The sequence below is a fragment of the Sesamum indicum genome, linkage group LG8, assembly GCF_000512975.1.
Source record: "Sesamum indicum cultivar Zhongzhi No. 13 linkage group LG8, S_indicum_v1.0, whole genome shotgun sequence".
Taxonomy (NCBI): Eukaryota; Viridiplantae; Streptophyta; class Magnoliopsida; order Lamiales; family Pedaliaceae; genus Sesamum; species Sesamum indicum.
This window is the reverse complement of record NC_026152.1, coordinates 1,718,669-1,739,037: the sequence shown is the minus strand read 5'-3', so window position 1 is coordinate 1,739,037 and position 20,369 is coordinate 1,718,669. Positions and strand designations below refer to the sequence as shown.

The window sequence follows — 20,369 nt, the reverse complement described above, 5'->3', positions numbered from 1 at the left end:
TTGTTTGTATGAGCTTGTGAGTTATTTGAAACATCTCATAAGATGTTTTAGAGCCAACCAACTGCTGTAGAGTATTTTAACAGCGTGGATCTACACTTTATAGAATTATTCTTTTTCTTTTTCAATGACGAAAAAATGTGGACATACCTTCAGATTAATTTCTTCTTCTTTCTTTGAAAAAAGAAGTTAGGTGTTTAGAAGAAGTGTTGAAACTGTGAAAAATATTAAAATTTGACAAGAGGGTTGAAAGAAATATGCTTTGAAACAGAGGAGGGTTGAGGATGGTTGAGCTAACACCGCTCCTCTTCTTAATTAGCTTCAAGATTCATTTGGCTTTTGACCGATGATGTTGTCAGATTGATATAATCCATAGCTGCACCTTCATCCAAATGTGAGGCTGATTGCATGCAGCCTTAATGTGAGGCATTGTCAGACTGACTGCCCTTGCCTAACTCGTTTTTCTTTTCTTATAAAATAATAGTATGAAGTGCGGACATGATCTACGCTTCAAAACATCTGGATTGCATCCATGTTTTCTTCGTCATTTAGGAAAAGAAAATCTATAAAACCATAGATGCGGTCCATGCTTTTAGAAGTGCGTATACTGTCCTCTAAATTACCATAAAACTTATTTTTCTTCAAGGTAATTTGGTAGCCTTTTTATTTTTACAATAAACTCTTAGAAAATCCTTATTGATTCTGAATCGCCTAGTATTGTTTACACTCTCTTCAATAGTAGAATAGTTTCAAGCACAACTCTTAACACATTTTTCATTGAATCTTATTCTTATATGTTTGATATGCTGATGGACATTTCCACGGCTTATTGTAGGATGAAGGTTCGTTCATCAGTCAAAAAGATGTGTGAGTTCTGTCGCACCGTGAAGCGACGTGGGCGTGTGTATGTCTTATGCTCTGCTAATCCCAAGCACAAGCAGAGACAAGGTGTGTCAACATTTGCGTATGAAGGTCCGGTGCCTCCAGTGTATGTATCTAATATTTTTGCCTTCTTTAATGATAATGAGTTCGTAGTGTAGATTTTTAAGTTTGTGCATGCAATTTGCAATGCAGTTATCACTTTGCAGTATTTCCCTGTTTACCAAATTAAATTCCAAGATAAATATAAATTGGTAGGAAAAGTAGTATGTCAATGTCCAATACCTTTGCCATCTACTATGCCAAATTGTATATGACGCAATTTCCATGCGTTAGGTAGATGTGCAGGATAGGGCATACATATCTTATGTCACTACAAATTCTGAAGTCTTAAAAGGTCTACAGTTATATCTTAGATAAATGGTTAAATTTTTCTACTGTTAGGTCCTTTTCCCTAGATTATTTCAGACACCTTTATGCATTTAATAGTTTTAGGAAGCAGATGAAGTTTGAAGTCTGCACTCTATGGATACCCTATAGTTAAACGGGTGGTCCTACCATTTTGACCATTGTGTTTATTCCAGTCGACTACTGATTGTTGGATTGTAGGGTCGGCAAGGATTTTTCACCACCCACCTACCTTGATCCCAAGGGGACAGGGGTCTTGCATGGACCAGGCATCAAATAGACCTTGTTTTGTTGTCTCTTTTGTATGTGGAAACTCGGTGATTTACCTGTGGCAAATACTGTGATGTGACAAAATAGGGAGTCATGTTGATGTACTTTGGTTATTCAAAATACGCATTCTGATTTTCCCCACAGTTTTGGTTTTTGAGTCAGAAGTCACTGAAGTTTGGTTGGACTTAATTTGCAAGCTGTAACGTGTAGACTTTGTTATCAATGTGTGATTGTCATCATCTCGAGACCACTTGACCCTTTCTAAACTCACACCCATCATTTTCTATGAGCAACTTGTAACAGCTTGCAAAACAAGAGATGAAAGCAGCACATTGTTTAGTTTAGTCCTCCAGGAGGTCCATCTGGAGTGATGACTTTATGATGATAAATGTTCTTACCTTTTTGGAGTTTAGATGATCCAACCAGAAGTCAGTGTTCTTTGCAGTTGGCTACTAGAATCTGCAACTGCATAATATTGCAACTTTTAATAGCTCTATGTTAAAGTCTTCAACGATCTTATAAAGAGCACTAGTCTGAATTTTCCTGTCCATTTTCACCTTTCTCTGCCCTACTTGTTTGTTATTGTCCAGCATCTGTAATAAGTTTGCAGTTTGCCATAACTATTATGTGGTTGGCGTAGTGCCAGACTCTTGTTTAGTCGGCTTGGAGAATTTGATGTCTTGGCTATATGTGCTGCAGGTCAGGGACAAGTTCGAAACAGATGACATCAGTTGCTAATGGTGCCCAGAGTGGTCTCCCATCTCTTATATCCAGCAAGAACGAGACGTTACCAGCAACACCTTGGTGGAAAGTTGGTCTCGTTTCTCGTCTGTTCAATCAGGGTGGCAATCAGTAGAACATAGAAGGCAAGAGGGAAATGGATTTTTGCTAATGCCTAAAACCAGTTTGATGGTCTTCAGTATTACAGAAAGGAATACTATTATGTGAAGTATCTGTATGGTTCTATTCAGATTATTAACACTTCGAGTGGCATCTGAGAGTGTGGTGATGGAGATGACTTATCAAATTTTTAGAGAAACTATTAACTTGTCGTTTTCATTTACTCCTTTTGATTACCTCTGATAAATTTTGATTTTTTTATTCTTGCAAATAACTGAAATTATAACCACACTGTACCACTCCAAGTAGTCTAGTTAACCAATGATGATGTTTATGTCGCTTTAATGAAATTTTGTATCCATGTCTTTTAGTTCGAGGAAACGTGGTCAATTATAATGGGAAGCATCGAGGCCAATTTTATTCTTTGCATGGGCATTTTTTTAATGCGCTAAATGTGAAGATACTAAATGGTAGTAATTAAGCTATACTGATTTAAGGGATTTAGTGGTCAGATCTTCTATTGTAAATCAATATTACATTTTGTATAAATTACCTAGGGCATGTATATAAAATATTCGTAAAATATATAAAAGGCATAGATTTTAGACACATGATGTATATATATATAAAATATCATCAATTTGAGTGTAATGAAATTGACATTTTCATATTTTACTCCAATTTTCATTTATAATCCGTAAATATGAGAGATGTATGTAGGTCACAGGAGCATAAGCCTAGAAGACAACGGAGTAGCCATTAAAGATATTTGTAGCAGTCTCCTAAAGTAACATGAGCGCCCACAAGGAAATGCAGAAAAAACAGGACATGAACACAAACAAAACAAAGCAATTTAATAAATGAAAGAAAACCAAAACCCAAAGACAGGAGCAAATAAATTCAATAAATTTTCTTAGCACACTATAATTTTCTCATCTGAAAAGCTCACGTCGTTCATAAACTAGAGCTCATGAAAGGAGGGGATTCCAGCACGACCTATCACAGGTTGACAAGGGGTCCGGTCTTCCACAATATGTTTGGGCAGAGGAAGGCTAAGATGAGCAATTTTCCACATGCAGCCATTTCAGGCCAAGAGTTGCTCATGATTCTGCTGAAGCAGACTGCATGCAGCAAAACCACTTCTTCTGCTAACCATTATGATCACCAAGTCAGAATGAATCACGAATACTCATCCACAAGTGTTACAAGAAGATTTCTGATTGCTATTTTAGTTATCTATATCGCTAAGTATTATATTTGGAGCGCAGGAATGGTAATTGGCATTTATGCCATCACCAGCATTATTGAATGACTTCATATCAACTCCAACTCTGAGTATCATAGCAAACTTTCCTATCAATCTTGCTAAATGCATTCTTCATCAACTGGAAAAAGTATGGAAATTGTGAACCTAAAAAAGTACTTCAACAGGAAAATATAATCTTGAAAGGATGATGAAAAAACATGCAAACAAAATGCATCTTAGAATTGTATGAAATTCCTAAATGAATTGCACTAACACGACACAGGAACAGATGGGTGCTTCAAAACTCAAAAGAAGCAATAGTAAAGTAATCTACTCAAGGCAGCATTAAGTATCAGCCACAACTTACAGAATGAGGCTTTCCTAGTATTGATCCATGCTTATATGTGGGTTCATCTTTTGGCGGAGAGTCCGACTTTCCACCTGTCCTTTTCTCATTCCTAGCTTTGTTAAAAATCACAGTGAACCCCTCAGCAGATGCTGGATCATTGACATCCCATTCTCCAAATTTTGGTAATGGTAGACCTTTTTCCTGTGGACAATTGCCAATTAACTAAGTAATTTGCTCATAGGGTAAAGAAAGGGAGACAACACCAAATGAGTGCCCATAGATCTAAATTCATGATTTCTTTAACCAGGCATCAGGAACAAAAGACTGCACGAGTAGGATAACTTCTTAGGATAGTTAGAAATATAAAAGAGTAATGAAAACTGAGGAAAAGCTTAGAAGCAAAAGAAGAAATTCCATAGGTCATCAAATTTGCTACTAAGCCAGTGACATACAGGTTAAATAGAAATGTCCGGCCATCGATATGGAACCAAACAACACGTCATGGATGCAAACATCTTCTTGCTAAATGCTCGAGTAGCACACGCCTATCACAATACCAAATCAAAACCCAGAGAGGATGGTGGTCACATAGAATCTTCACTAGTAAGATGTGTCAAGTTAAAAAGAAATACAAACATAAAAATTATTAAACAAAGAGAGAAAGTACATAAAGTTTAAGAAAGCAATATGCTATGCTACTCTTGTGTGCGGAATTTTACCACCCAGAGTCGGCTAAAGAAAAGAACATTTACATGCATAAACCCCAATAATTCAGTACAAACAATACTAACCTGAGGTAATATATTAGAAATATTTACATGCATTCTAATGCGTAGGCAGAGTAAAAAGAATATAAAGGTCCAGAGGTTAACACCAGTAATCAATTAAATCATCACCACTTGTTGGGGAACAGTGCTAAAATAAATGAATACAATGCAATCAAAGTAGTAATCTTTTCCCCACATCTTGGATAAAAATTGGATCAAGATCATGAATTTCAAAATAAAATGCAAGAGACTAAGGAAATTTGGATACAAAAATTTTTAGGTGTGAAAACCCGAATCAGGAAAAGACCACAGGATCGTAATCCATAAAATAACTTCTACTATATTATAGCTGGTTTACAAAATTCCATCCTGAAAAGAATAGGCGTAATACAAAATTTCTCAAGACAGTATGCCTTGAAATTGAAACACAAAATCATCAGTTTCTCAACCTGGAATACTAAAAAAAACAGGGAGACTATTTTAAGGAAGGATGAAAACAATCCCAAAAAAAAGTTCAGTCTCCTCTTCTCTAAAACACACTCTTATCTTATAAAGAACACTCATCTCTTTTCTTAAGTCATTATTGTGTGTCTTCAAGCATCCAAATGATATCTATTTAGAGCATTCAAGTACTTATTTTCAACCAATTAGGTACATCTCCAACTATAGTTGCCAACCGAATTCATTTCTGATCGTGGTATATCATTCTATTACAAATATTTCCTTTCAACGGCCAGATACATAAAAAGAACTTAAATATATATTTTTTATTTTTAAATGTGGACGAATAAAAATTTAAATGTATATTTTTTATTTTTTTATAAAAGAACAGAAGAATAAAAATTTTAAATATATTTTTAAGTAACACGATTAAAAACTATTCTTTCTAACTTTTTTATATTTAAAGTCAAAGAACCACGCTCATAATTTTAAAGTACGGTTCTTGTTTCTTTAATTCATTTTTACAAAAAAACATTGATAAATCTTTTTTTCTTACTATTTTTGGATGATACTACCTATTTGGAATGACAATACACACTGCCTGAATTGTGGATAATATCAAACAATTTTTAAGTTTCAGCTGGCAAGAGCTAGCTCCCCTTCAAAATCTAGTTAGGTATGCAGATGTGGATTTTCTGGAATAGGCATCACCAGCCATTTTTGCATCTATGTACCCATGTAATAAAATTTGACCATCACTAAACCTCAAGCAGATTCTATAAGTACCTCTAAGATATTAAAATAACCATCCACTACTGTCCAGTAATGTTGCCAGGGTTAGATAGACACCATTTGACAACAGTAACTGCATGAGCAAAATTAAGTCTAGTACATATTACAGCATACATCAAACAGCCAACCACAGAAGCATACAATGTCTTTCCAAGTCCTTTTTGTCTTTATCACTTGTAAGACATTGTGTGAAATTGAGGTTAGATTGACCTACAAGCAGAGTGCTAACAACCTCAGAGTTGTTCATGTTGAATCTTTCAAAACAATTCTCAGTAAGATAACCAGAGGCTTTTGGGTGGGTAAGCTTGTTGAAAAACCAAGGATGCCCCAATCATTGAATAAATAAGGATGTACCAACCATTGGGGAAAATAAATAAGAGGTGCCAACCATTTTTTGAGATAAAAAAGTAGATAATGAAAATCAAAGTTGGTTGGCAATATGATTTCAAAATTTGACTAAGCAATTGAAAATAAAAACTGGAAGGCATTATAAATAAAGTTCATTTGAGTTCACTTGAGAGGACACAAATATAATAATAAAAAGAAGTGAAGAGAAAAGAGAAAATTAGTCTCTACAAGCAATAAGTGTGTGTTTTGAGAGATTAAAAATGAACAAATTGTTGAGATTTTTCATTCTTCCTTAAAATACTGTTACTATTTTGTTTGGTACTCCAAGTTGAGAAAAACTGATGATTCTGTAACTAAAGACTTATAATTTTTGGGCCACTTTCCCAAGAAGGACTGGTTTGTTGGACATCTAGAAATTATCAATACCCCTATTCCACTTGATTAATGCTTTCAAAGGCGCAAGGGACTTCTCAGGGCATGCCCTCAGGCTAAACGTATTCCAAATACCACAGGGTGAAGGAGGGAAGTGTTTAGCCTCTTGGACTGACGTATGCCTGAAGACATGAGGTGTATGCCCCAAGCGCCCACGGGATGCTGGGCCACTTTGGATGCATGACAAGTAATCCAAGACTTAAATATATTCTATTGGACTTGACTTAGTCTCTTTTAAGAAAAGAATCAGGCTATCACCACCTTGATATTTTGTGCAATTGCATATTCAATTAAATTAGTTGCCTAGGGCCACATTCATCTGTGGCTATTGAAATTAAAAAGTCCAAATCTAGAAGAAATTCTTGTACAAGTCAGAAGATATAAAAAATTTCATTATTAATAGACAGCCACAATGCAAGCTCATAGTTCCCCAAGGTCTATGTGGCAGCCTTGGGGTTTTTCTCCTAATATCTTCAAAATTACTATACGCTCAAACCCAAGATCAATACCATATTATCCATTTAACTATCTTACTGTTTTCTAAAAATCTTCATATAAAATTTATACTTTTTACTATTCTTTTAATTTGTGAAAATATTCTTTGTTTATAAGTAATATTCTTCTTGCTTCTAACAGTTTTGCTATTATTATGCTGTAATAATCGAATATTCATCTCATTTACACATTATTATCTTAATTTTTTCTTCACAAAATTTATAAATATTTAGCTCATTATTTTAATTTTTTTAATATTAATATTATTACATAAAATATGAAAATTCACAGGCGTCCGCTACTACTCCTAACGCAGGCAACATTGATAGACTCAACACATAAACAAGGATTTAAGGGAAGAAAAAGAAGCCAAAATTCATCAGAAAAATCATATAGGTGTAAGCTTTCAAACAGTCTGCTCTACACTTGAAACTTTTCGAATGATTTGAAGTTGAAGAAAGTAAGGAAAAACTGAAACTAACTTTTTTCCCGGGCACAGAAGACAGATAATCAAATACGCACACAAACACACAGAGTAGTAGTAAAAATCGAAAAGAAGAAGGTGAGAATGGTACCGCCATGGCTGAGTGAAACCGTAGGTAGGGTACTCCACGGGGGTTTCGTCTTCTTTCTCTCTCACTCCGCCAATCAAAGCTACAGAGAGAGAGGCGTTGGCGTTACGTATAGTACAAAACTAAGATGAGGGAGAGTGAGAGTGGGGCAACGTTCCAGGTGTGCCATGTGATCCCAACTCCCTTTCTACGGTGCACTGCTCCCACTCCCCACCCTATTTTCATTTCTTTAATTCCAATTAAGATTAATTACATTTAAATTTTCTGAGTTATTTAATAAAAATAAAATTATATTGCAATCCCTCAAAAAAATTTTAATTTATACATAACTCAACTCTCTATCGTTAAAATTTGGACATGAAATTACATAAATTTTTAATTTTGCCCCTTATTTAATAATTTTTTGTATTTATAAACGGATTAGTGTAATATATATAAAGTGGAATTGACATCATTATATTCTTTTTCTTCATAAGTATAAAATTATTATATGAAAATATTGAGATTCGAACATTTATGCAATTTTTATGTCCAAATCCTAACAAAAAGGAATCATGTATATAAACAGTGAATTTTTTGAAGGGAATTTCAAAATTTATCTAGAAAAAAATATAATTTCGTATTTTTACGGGGGATCTAAATGCAATTAATGCTTTAAAATAATAATTATTATTAGCCATTTTTGTTATTTATAAGAAGGGTTTAACTTAAAATCTAAAACCCACCAATTGATTTGATCAAGGCACATTGTTCCAACAATTTATTATTTAAAATTAAATTAAATTTTCAAAAAAGTTGATATTCATCTTTGTTATTATTTATTTACAACAAAGAAATTTAGGATTCCAACTCAAAATCTCAACTAGAAAAAAGAGATGATGTCCGAAAATTGATATTCTACAATTAGCTTAAATTTGAATAAATATAAATTAACACAAATAATTTAATTTTATTCCATTTGTCATAAGTGAAAGTAATTAATGTTGTATACTCTATGTGCTTCTATATTTATATTATTTAAACACTATAAATAACTTTGCATTTATTTTTTGTATTGTATATACTTTATGTCGAAAATTACAATATAAAAAATAATCACATTTTTTTTATCAATAAACGATTGAAATTCTATAAATAATTATGAATTTAAATTTTATAAAATTAAAATTCTACCAATAAATATGAGATCATGAATTTAAAATTATTTCCATCTTTTCAATTAACTTCAGATTAGTCCCTCCAACAAATTTTCATCAATTAAATTATATGATTTTCCTCAATTATCTTTCTAAAAGTTTTTACTTTAAATCATTTTGGTCATTGGCATATTAATTTAAATCCTTGGACCCAAATTTGCATTTGAAAAATAATATATTTGTTAAATGTTAGTAAACATAAGTGCTTTAATTTTAATTTAATAAAATATTTAAATAATTAGGTAAGTCAATATTTCACAATACATATGTGGTCAAGTTCAAAAAATATATATTATGTGCATAAAAAAAAGATATTGGTAATCTATTTAAAACAAGTCACATTATATCCTTATTTAATTTATTTAGTAATAAGAAATATGTATTTATTTAATTTTTAGTTAATAAATTATAATTTGCTATTTTTTTATATAACATTATGTAGAATTTCTCAAGTATAACAATATCATTTGTGTATAAATAGGTTAAAAGTCAATTAATCTTTAAAAATCCACACCAGAACATATTTTTTTAAAATATGATTAAGGCTAAATAATTTTTTTATTAAAGTTTAAATCAAAAAAATATATCTATAAACATGTTACAAGACTAAATTATTTCGTAAATAAATATGTCCCATGAAATCTAAATATATGTTTTGACAAAATATTAAGTTTTTTCTAGACAAATTAATTGTCCTAAAAATTTAAATGTGAGGGACCAAAATGACCATCGAGAAATAGAACCGACTAATCAATAAGGTAAAATTATATAATTTGGCCCAAGGGACTGATTTAAGAAATATGAATGATTTTGAGGTCAGGAATGAAAATAAATGTTAATTGATTGGCAAAAGTTTATCCCCCTAACAAAACAACCTTAAAATTTGTCATAAAATCAGGTCAAAAATCTATCTACCCAAACTGAGCAGACAATGAGAAAGGCACACAAGACTACCTAAAAGTGTGATGGATTATATGGTTTAGGGTTTACATCCCCAATTTTTTTAAACTTATACTAATTACAAATATACAAGATTGGAAATTATAATTATTTCATTCGAAATTTTGTTCCGTCTTACATGTAAGTCCGTATAATACAGTTTTATAACTGATGACAAAATTTCCGACAAAAAGAGATGAAACTGAACTGACAGAGAGTGAAAGAGACAAGAGCGAATTGAAAAAGACAACACTAAATTGATATAAAGGACCTGCGTGACGGGTGTTGTAAATTTTTGTAAACATCATATGCGATATTATAGTTTTCAATCTAATAAAACTATATTCGTAATTATAAAACAGAAAAGATCACATTACAGGAATCAACCTTTTCAAAATAAGTACAAGTATAAAAGTAAAGCACAATGTTCTCCAGGATGATTTCTCAGTTGTAGCTCAGCAACAGAAGAAGTTGCTTAAAATCCAATTTAAGGTTGTCTGTCTCTGTGCTACAGAAACATAAAGCCAGAAAGATGAACTGAGATTGAAATTTGCAGCAGAAATACTTATTCCAATAATACACACTGCAGGAGTAGTCATACACTCCCTTCTACGGTCTCAGTTATTGGGTTACAGAAGAAGACAGCCAAAAAAAGTAGGAAATTTCACCTAAACATGAAGATGGTACAGAAATATACTCCATTCTGGCATTCATTTCTTTAATGTTTGGCTATGCTAGCAACCAGGGATAATATGCTGTCTTGCAAGTTCGAAAGAGATCTGTGAACGGAGGTAGACATCATTCTGTCAAACCAGACCTTTAAAGCTGGAATTCATAGAGTAACGGCACATGAATCACCAAAATGAATGTCGTTATCAGACATATAATACAATGAAAGATTCTGACATGCTTAGACACGGGTGGATCATGATCATTGTATTGTTCATCAGAATTTAAAAGTGAGATTGGAGTTGAACAATCTGATTCATGAGATCTAGTAGACTACTTTATATACTATATTGGAATAAATCCACCAAATTTCAGTTCATGTTTTCTAGCTTCGAAGTCAGTGGAGAAAATACACTTCCACAATTAAGTGGGTTCAAAGTGGAAGACCAGCTTCGTTCCTAAAAAGAAAAAGGGTCACGACTTTTAATTGCAATTACAATCTTTTCACTCTTACTGAAATAGGACAGTGAGATGTGGATTTGTGAGTCGTACTTACCGAAATGTGAAAAATATTACACAAGCTCCAAGACAAGGGCTGAAGCACCTCCGCCTCCATTGCAAACACCACCAACTCCATATTTTCCATTTTTCTGCCTCAATACCTAAGACAACACGCTACCAGGTCATGAACACAACAAAAATGATAAATTCATGAACGTCACACATTCATAACTAATGATTGCCAAAGCATTTCGGGCTTTCGGCCCCAAAAGCGGAAGCTTATTGTTAAGAGACATAATATTAGCAGTTTGGCAGAACTGAAATATACCCCCAAAAGTGTGGCTAGGATACGAGCTCCACTACAACCTAGAGGATGCCCTAATGATACAGCTCCACCATGTACATTAACTTTCTCCTGCAAATATATCAGGTGATCTCAGAGAAAATGTAAAAAGTGCGGAGTAAATACTTGTGTTTGAATTTTATTTCATTTTCTATTTAGTCATTTTTTGAGGGGGCCCCGCGCCCCTTCTGCTGGGCATGAGACAGTTTGAAGTTGAAGAACTAACCGGATTCAGACCCAATAGCTTCTGATTTGCAAGAGCCACAACCTGCAGGGGATCATGACGGTGGGATTAGATAATAAGCTTTGTATTAGCAAAGTGGTTTTGCTTTCTGAAAAAGAAGAATAAGAGCGTACTGCAAAGGCTTCATTGATTTCATAATAGTCTATTTGAGATGATTCTAATCCAGCATTTTTAATTGCTTTTGGAATGGCTAGAGCTGGAGCTGTCGTAAATAATTCTGGTGCCTGCACAATATGCTCCATTTAAGTATAAAAAATATAAACTCAACATCACAATGTTGAAAATGAGAAGTGCAGAAATGTGGAATTTTCTGAAGATAGACACACACGCATAAACACAGCACCTGAGCAGCATCAGCATATCCTGTGATCTTTGCAATGACTTCCAGCCCAAGTTTCATAGCCTTCTCTCCACTTACTAAAACGAGAGCAGCAGCACCGTCACTGCAGATGAGATCAAATTCACTCATCAATGAACTTAAAGAAGATCTACAACACTTAACATCCAGAGAAAGCAAAGCTTCATGAATAGCAGTTTCTGGAATTTCTGCTACATGAGACCAATACAGTTCTATTGGACCATGGCAGTTTATGTAGGGCTCATTCACCTACCAGGCTAGAACTTCATCTGTACAAAATAAAATCGATAGAATGAAAATTTTTTTAGGGTAACATCAAACTCATTGTATCATACAGGAAAATCAACATGTATATTACATATTTAAAATCTAAATCCCAAAAAGATTGTGTCCTTAAAAAAAATTGAAAAGGGAACAAATGACTCCAAAAATAATCTTCCCTTTTCCCATCTTCCTGTGCAACACAATGGGAGATTAACACAATGGCAAGTACCAAATCAATGTGAGTGAATCACATGAAAATTCAGGGTGCAGTTAAATCGAGCTTGGTCCGCATCTCTTGTTAGCAATAACTGAAGAGGGTTGCTCTCCAACATTTCCTACTAGATTTTATATTCTTATCCATGTTTAATTACATAATCTGACTCAACAGGAAATATGATCAACCGAGAGGATGAGGGAAAAGCAAGAAACCTTATGCTAGAAGCATTTCCAGCTGTGACAGAACCACCAGTTTCCTTAAAACTTGGTCTTAGCTTCCTTAACTTTGCAGCATCAAACTGACCACACAAAAAATACACTCAGTCTCAGGGAGAAAGGTTTACATGGCCCTTGGTGAATAACCAAGTTCATGACCTCCTTGCATGAGCATACACAGCAAAGGTTATGCTGTTTATCTTTTTCAACTATGGTGAAATTAAATGCATGGAAAATACTGGTAAATGTGTCTTCCTTTTCTTAAAGTTACTGGTCAAGATCAGTAGGAAAGAAACATTGAATATCGCTTTACTGTTCTCAATGATTGACTTTTCCTTCTACTGGTGATAGAAGCACCTTAGTATTGCTCTCAGAATAGACCTTTTAGTTAACTCTTTCTATTAAAGATAATGCACTCCAAAAAGTATGTTGATGGAAGTAAGCAAATGGAGAGAAAAAGTAGGAAACAAAATTTTTCACTAATCTTCTAGCTGTATATACAGAGGATTTGTTGTGTGAGTTCACCTTTCCTAGACCTTCATCCGTATCTATAATAATAGGTGGTTTTCCTCTTCCCCCAGACACTTCAACCTGCATACACCAGATAGAGTTTATAATTCAACAACAGAAGTCATGAACTACATGTAGAAGCTAAGATATAATCTTACTGGAACAATCTCCCATGTAAAGTAACCACTATCTTTAGCAGCAATTCCACGCTCAAAGCTTTGGACTGCATAATTATCCTGCATGGATTAAGCGGTATAAGCATCAAAGCCAATGGAAAGAAGCCACAGATTTTTAAGACATGTTATATTACTTTTACTAGCAACATTACTATAAACAAAAAGTAGAATGGTGAACAAAATCATATGACAGTTGACCAAACTTTTTTCCCCAATATAAATGGCTTGGAGACCATACATATACACACACCTGCTCCTCTCTTGTAATATTATGTTGTTCAGCACATAATTCAGCACAAACGCCCATGCCAAAGTCATTATAAACATCCCACAATCCATCTTTCAGCATTCCATCAACAACAGAATCATGTCCAAGTCGGGATCCTTTCCTGGAATATATCAAGATCCAGCAAATAAGCAATGTATTCAATTATGTTGGAATGTTACAGCACTAATTACTCTTCGTATAGGTCTTTATTATAAGAAATTAATATAAGCTTATAAGATACAGGAACTAAATGAAGGATCTAGTCATTTTATTGTAGCAGCCCCAAAGCTCTAAGTGTTACTATTCTATGAGAATATCAAGGGGCCTAAAGCAAATTTGGCTTTAGAAAAATCATAAATCTTAACAAATATTTTAGTGATTTTTAAAAAGTTAATGTAAGTAAGGAATAGTGGCTAGCACATAACGCGCTAATAGCCTACAAATTTCAGAGGCTAATAATAACGCGATAATAGCCTACAAATTTTCCTGTAATAAATTTCAATGGCATGATCAGATAAGGAAAAGGCTAAGTAACGGATGCAAACTAAAATGGTGGTTCCTTCATTCTCAAGCAGTTGCACAATAATAGCTGCTTAGCGGTGGTGACCAGATCCCTGTAAATTTATCCATTAGCAATCCCATATTGATCATTCATTTTTCTCTTTTTAGTTGACAGTATAGTAGAGAGAAATGTACACAGAGAAACTCAAGACAGATGAGAAGCATGTCCACACTTGTACTAGAGTACCAACCTTGCTTCTGACAGGTACTTTGGGACATTAGACATGCTTTCCATGCCACCAGCCACAACCACATCATTGGTGCCCAACTGGATACTTTGTGCTGCAAGCATAGTTGCTGTAATGGAAGAACAAAAAATAGCCATGTCATCAGGAAGTACGGCCTTCCTATTAAGTCAAAATGCATATCTTCCGGAGATTATTGTTTTCCAATTGTATGAGGCAAACCTTTCATCCCTGAGGCGCAGACTTTGTTGACAGTCGTGCAAACCACTGTATTTGGGATACCTGCACCTATTGCTGCCTGCCTGGCTGGAGCCCCAAGTTTGCGCTTAGCACATTCCCAAAGAAGACTTCCTCAACAAGTGATGGATCGATATTTGCTCTCTTCAGAGCACCTAAAAGTTGGCAGAAATTGGAAAACAGGATCAGAAAAACAATAAATACTAACAATTAAAATTATCATAAATATGGGAGTTTAGAGTTCGTAAATTTACTTGCAATAGCAATAGATCCAAGCTTGGTTGCCGACAATGATGAAAGAGAACCAAGAAAGCCACCCATAGGAGTTCGGGCAACACCGACAATGCAAACATCTGTTCATATAGTTCAGATACGGACAAGAAAATAGACAACAAAATTGTAGTAACGAAAAAGTTCATAATATGTGATCATGAATTTGCTGCAGCAGATTAAACACTCAAGCAAAATAAAATTTGGAAGCTTAGAGGATTGGACTAAAAAGGACTGAGAAGCGCCAAAACTAGCTTTTAAGTTGTTCAACAACACACAAGAACACACACGGGCACACACACACACACATATATATCTAGATGCCAAATATGCAATCGACTACTCCGGATAATCATAGAAGAAAGCGAATTGAATGTAGAAACAAATACTGAAAAATATATACGGACAATCACTGATCAGTGACCGGAGATGAAGCATATGTTTATCTGTGTTGGCCATTATTTTCTTCTCTTTTCTTCCCCCAATGCAATAGAAAGATTTTTCCTCTCTTGGGTTTAATGTGAACAGTAGTAACTGTCAGAGGATACACTTGCACGGGATTAGTTCATAATTACGTCAATTTTGCCTGACCTATTTCTTTTGGCAAGGAAAGAAAGAGCTATTGTGACTGTAGATGAAAAAAAAAGTAAATTAACCAAATGCGTCTTCTGATGCACCTAAACAAACATTTATCATATTCTGCATACTTTCTAGTAGAGTACTAAGCTCAGTCGAAAGAAAATTGAAATGTTTCAGTTAACTTCATGCACAACTGAACACTAGACCTACAGATGATACACTTGTAAATTGCAATCCCAAGAATCAGCCGCATGAGTTGGATACTGATGGACTAACAACTATATGGAGAAAACAAACAGAATACCTCTCGGCTTAATTGAATCCCTTGCCGCTGGAGACATTATCAGCTTCTATGTGAGATTATTGCCTGTTTCAATCAATAACATCATCAAATTTAGAGGAAAAACTGAAAATTAACTGATCCAAGCATGCACATTGCCACAAAAGGAAACTAACAAGCATGTTATAGTAACACGATCCTCGAATTCCTCAAAACAAAGTTCTCTTTAACTCAGGCGACTTAGAATTACGAAGATTAATCAAGCAAGTACTTGATATCATTCTCCATTCAAATCACACACGCAGTTCCAAGACGATCCACTAAAACAACATGCTCTGAAATCACATCAGCAATCCAAAAAACTAGATCTAAATCAAAACCCAGAAACAGCAAAAGACAACCCAGAGTTCATCTGCATGAACACGAAGAAGCAGCTTCCAATTCAAGAACATCTGATCGGACCAAAATGATATCCAATGAATCCACACAAGCAAATGAAGGGGAAACAATAGCTTTACCTGCAGGAGCTGCAGTCTGGGAGACACTATTATATATAGCAGTGATGGAAATCAAAGAGAGATGGTTTGGTATATATATAGAGGAGAGGAAAGGAGAAGAAGGTGGCTGGGCAGTGGGCAGTGGGCAGTGGGCAGTGGGCAGTGGGTGAAGTGTGTGCATTTTCAGGGAGTCACGAGGTACACACCAGCAGACCCATAGCACTACACTTTGGACTTTCGGAATATTTGTTTGTTAATTATTATGAATCCACATACCCACATCCTTTCTTGACTCACCGATAACATGTGCAGTTCCTCGTGTATTTTTTATCATACTTTCGTATCACTTATTAAATATAACCCTAATAAATAATTTACACTTACTTTTAAAAAAAATTAAAAATATAATTATATTAAAAGATAATTGAATTGGTACATCTTGAAGTTAGACTAAAATACCAGACGCTCCATATCTTTTATAAAATTACAACTATACCTTTCGAGATTATAGTTTTAATTACAGCTACACCCCTTATTTAGATGCAAAGCTTACACAAATATTCCATGGAATTAGACTAAAATACACACACTCCATGCATTTTGCAAAATTACAACTACACCCATAAAATTATAATTTTAATTAACTACACCCTTTATTCAGAAGTAAAATTTAAACAAATACCCCCTGAAAAACAATCGACTAACATCCCTCAAAGGGTCTAGCTGTAATTTTAGAAAAAATAGGGATGCTTTTGTGTTTTGACTTAACTTCATGATGTGTCAATGTAATTTACCCTTGATGCAGGTCGTACAATTTTGGGATCGGGTCGTTGGATATGGTACCCTGAGGTCGGGTCGCTAAATCCCTTCTCGAGCTCCCTACAAGTAGATCTTGAGAACAGAGCAAACGTAAGGCATGCAGGGTAGCCCCCCAGCTAAGGCCCTCCAATGCTTAAGTTAGAAAAATGGGGCCGAAAGCGATCAGGAGAGAATGAGTAAGATCAAGAAAACGTGGTAAATGCACTTGCTGAAATATTCATAAATATCAGTATTTATAGTGGTATGTTACCACATGGTTGAGTGCCACGTGGCATCATCTGGGTGATCTGTCGTCAGGTGATCCGACGGCTAGTAAGGCGGGCGGGTCACGCGCGGATCCTGCCATTAGTTGTAAATTCCTTTAAAAAATAGGGGCATTTTTGGTCCTTTATAAATTACTCGCATCAACCCTAAACTAAATTGTAATTTAAAAATGAGTCTGCATATAATATACCAAATGGATATAATATCAGTATGTGAATACAATACATCTCTGGTCGAGGTGAAGCTTGAGAGAATGACAAAAGTTATATCTGGTATTTAAAGGGTGCATATTTATATTTTTTTGTTGAGTTGTATGATCTACCGTCTGAATAACATCCTCTGAGTACTAATAAAATCTCGTTGAAATAAAATGTATAATTTATGTAAAATTAATATATGTTTATTATACTTTAATGTGTTTGGAAGGAAAAAGAAATCTAAAAATTCAGAGTATTTATGTTTTAATTTAGTTGAGAGTAGTGGAAGATGTTGATTTTCAACTACTAGTTGTTGGAAAATAGCTGCCATTGTTGTGTTTGTGTGTTGACGAGGAATTATAACATTTATTTTCTACTTTCCTTCAACAATTGCAAAAGGGACAAAAATTAGAATTTTTCCAACTTTGTTGATGCACAAAGTACATGAGGCATTTAGTTGTTTGGTTTTATTTCCATTTATTAAGTACGATTTTATTTTTGTATTGAATTCTGTGTGAAAAATAAAAATATGTTTGAATTAAAATATCCCATGATATGCTTTTCTTACGAAAAGAATGAAAATATGTTTGAATCTTGATGTTTTATAATAGTTTTTTTTATTCGAAAAGATGGAATATTTTTTTAATATATATATTTTTCGTATGGGAAGATGTGATAGAATGATTTTCTTTTATTTTTTTCTAAATTTATGGTCCAATCTCACGAAAAAAGGTCCAATCAAACACGAACCCACAATTGAAAATAATATAAACTTAAAAATGGGGCCGTGAAAACAAAATCAAACCATACTAAATGATATGTTAGTTTAGTGGTTAAGGTTAAGATTCGATGAATAAGTTTGAAATCAAGGGTTCGAGAATGTCTCACTTAATGTGTGTATATCTGTGATGGGTGTTTGTCTCATTTAATATGAGCTTCTTACAATATCAATTTATTATAATTTAAATTTATTACTGGAATCGATACACTTTATTAATTTATTAATATTGGTGTAATTATGTAAAGATGGATTTTATTAAAAAGAAAAAGAAAAAACCCATGAAAGTCTTTTGATGGTAAATATGCTAGCAAAACATTCAAAATACATACATAGGCATATGAATGAAAACTATGTAGATAAAGTAAATTAATTAAATTAACTTCAAGTTAATCATATTTTAATCACAATATCTATACTATGATCCCTCCTCCTCGTCCTCTCCCAACTCCTCTTTTTCCGAGGGTTCATCTAAAAGACGACGGGCAGCCACAACGGCTTGGCGCAAGCTCCACCTCTAACCGCCTGTGTAAGACGATGGACCAAAACTAGACCTCTTAGACGTGGCTTCAGAGGGATCATCACTTAGAAGGGGTTTTCCTCTCTTCAAGAGCTCAAAAGGGAAGGAGAGGTTGATGATGTGGGTAGAATAAAGGAGAAGGTGGGATGTTGAACGCACTCCCTAGCCCAAGTAACCTCCCCTCATCAAGCAATTACCGAAGATATGGGCTCATGGGACCCCTAGCCGGAATGATGATATGCCTAAGCCATCAAATCAAATCAAAATTATGGCAAAGCGCGAGAAAATCCAAAAGTTTAGACGGAAAATAAAGACACCTGCAAAGGAGGTCCTTAGTGGTTAGAGGTAAAGGTGCTCCTAGGAGTGATTAGAGTATCCACCTACTCTAAGCAAGAGATGGCAGGGCTACTCTTCCTTAGAGTGGGGGGAATTGTGTGATGTGTATGTCAAGGATGGCCCAAGCTCTAAATCAGTCCTATATCGTAGATAACCCAAGAAGGAGAAGGATGACGCAAGCCCACTGAATTTGGCCTAAATTAACAGAATAAGTCTAATTAACCAAAACAGCTGACCAAAGACCTTAACCAACCTAGATTAGTTGGGCCCAGATAAAATGCACGACCCAATAAGTGTTCGTCAAATCTAGCACCAAGTATCATGTTCAATTAGCCCAAATGTTGACTTTCATCCTACGTGGCATCCCATCAGTGTCAACGTTTCTTAACAACTCGGATTACAATAGTTTGAGGAATCCACAACAAGGTAGGACTCCCAAGTCCATAGGCTCTTCATCAGCCTGGGATTCTCACCAACCTCCACGAGAGGCAGAGTTGGGAGGGGGCGATGGGGTTGGGACGGCGGTGGCGGTTGGGTTTGTTTTTTTATATCAATAAAAGTATATATTAATAAGTATATCATATATTTATATAAAAGATAATATTTTTATTCTTAGAAACTATGCCTAATCGTGAAAGAAGCGAGTGTATTACATCACCCCTCTAAAGGGGTAAATTACTCTATTTTGAGAAAAAAACGAGAATATAATTTGATAATTATTTTTTCACAAGATGTAATTTGACATTTATTTTTTCATATAGGGCAATTTGCGTATATGCCAACTAATGGGGAGGTGGCTTATTTTTTTTTTTTCTAAAATTAATTAATATATTTTATTTCATCACTCGCCATGTTCGAATAACTATTTCCCACTCATCGATGTCTCTATTTCGAGTGCAGACGCAATTCTTTGTTGGTTTTGGAATAACCACTTCTGAAATTGAATTATATTAACATCCCGTTTTAATAAAAACAACAATTTATAACTTTTAACCCAACTGCAATTATTTTTTATATCTATTAAATTAATTCTTTAATTCCTCTATTAACCTTAAGATTGTTGTTAGCTTTGGAATTCAACTTTGCTTTGTATTTGCATAATTAATAATG

At 34.3% G+C, this 20,369-nt stretch overlaps 3 protein-coding genes across 4 annotated transcripts; 1 reads left to right on the top strand and 2 right to left on the bottom strand.

The window, feature by feature from the left end:
• Positions 833 to 2,617, top strand: LOC110012389. Its single transcript, XM_020695665.1, has 2 exons — positions 833 to 985; positions 2,254 to 2,617. The coding sequence occupies exons 1-2, from the start codon at positions 834 to 836 to the stop codon at positions 2,408 to 2,410; spliced, it is 309 nt and encodes a 102-aa protein (XP_020551324.1). The 5' UTR covers position 833; the 3' UTR covers positions 2,411 to 2,617.
• On the bottom strand, positions 3,127 to 8,012 carry LOC105167407 (RPM1-interacting protein 4). 2 transcript variants are annotated; one of them, XM_011087109.2, is made up of 3 exons: positions 7,840 to 8,012; positions 4,008 to 4,190; positions 3,127 to 3,542 (listed from the first exon to the last, which is right to left on the bottom strand). In XM_011087109.2, the coding sequence occupies exons 1-3, from the start codon at positions 7,843 to 7,845 to the stop codon at positions 3,495 to 3,497; spliced, it is 237 nt and encodes a 78-aa protein (XP_011085411.1). In that variant the 5' UTR covers positions 7,846 to 8,012; the 3' UTR covers positions 3,127 to 3,494. The 2 variants fall into 2 exon arrangements, with proteins under 2 accessions (XP_011085411.1, XP_011085412.1); XM_011087110.2 differs by having other exon boundaries at positions 3,127 to 3,539; positions 7,840 to 7,997.
• On the bottom strand, positions 10,381 to 16,515 carry LOC105167406 (acetyl-CoA acetyltransferase, cytosolic 1-like). The gene is given in 16 exon segments (XM_011087108.2): positions 10,381 to 10,796; positions 11,197 to 11,302; positions 11,470 to 11,556; positions 11,711 to 11,752; positions 11,842 to 11,952; positions 12,072 to 12,171; positions 12,780 to 12,865; positions 13,308 to 13,373; positions 13,451 to 13,528; positions 13,719 to 13,857; positions 14,489 to 14,594; positions 14,705 to 14,794; positions 14,797 to 14,874; positions 14,974 to 15,072; positions 15,873 to 15,935; positions 16,367 to 16,515. Coding segments are annotated over 14 exon segments (1,209 nt in total). The 5' UTR covers positions 15,910 to 15,935; positions 16,367 to 16,515; the 3' UTR covers positions 10,381 to 10,796; positions 11,197 to 11,212.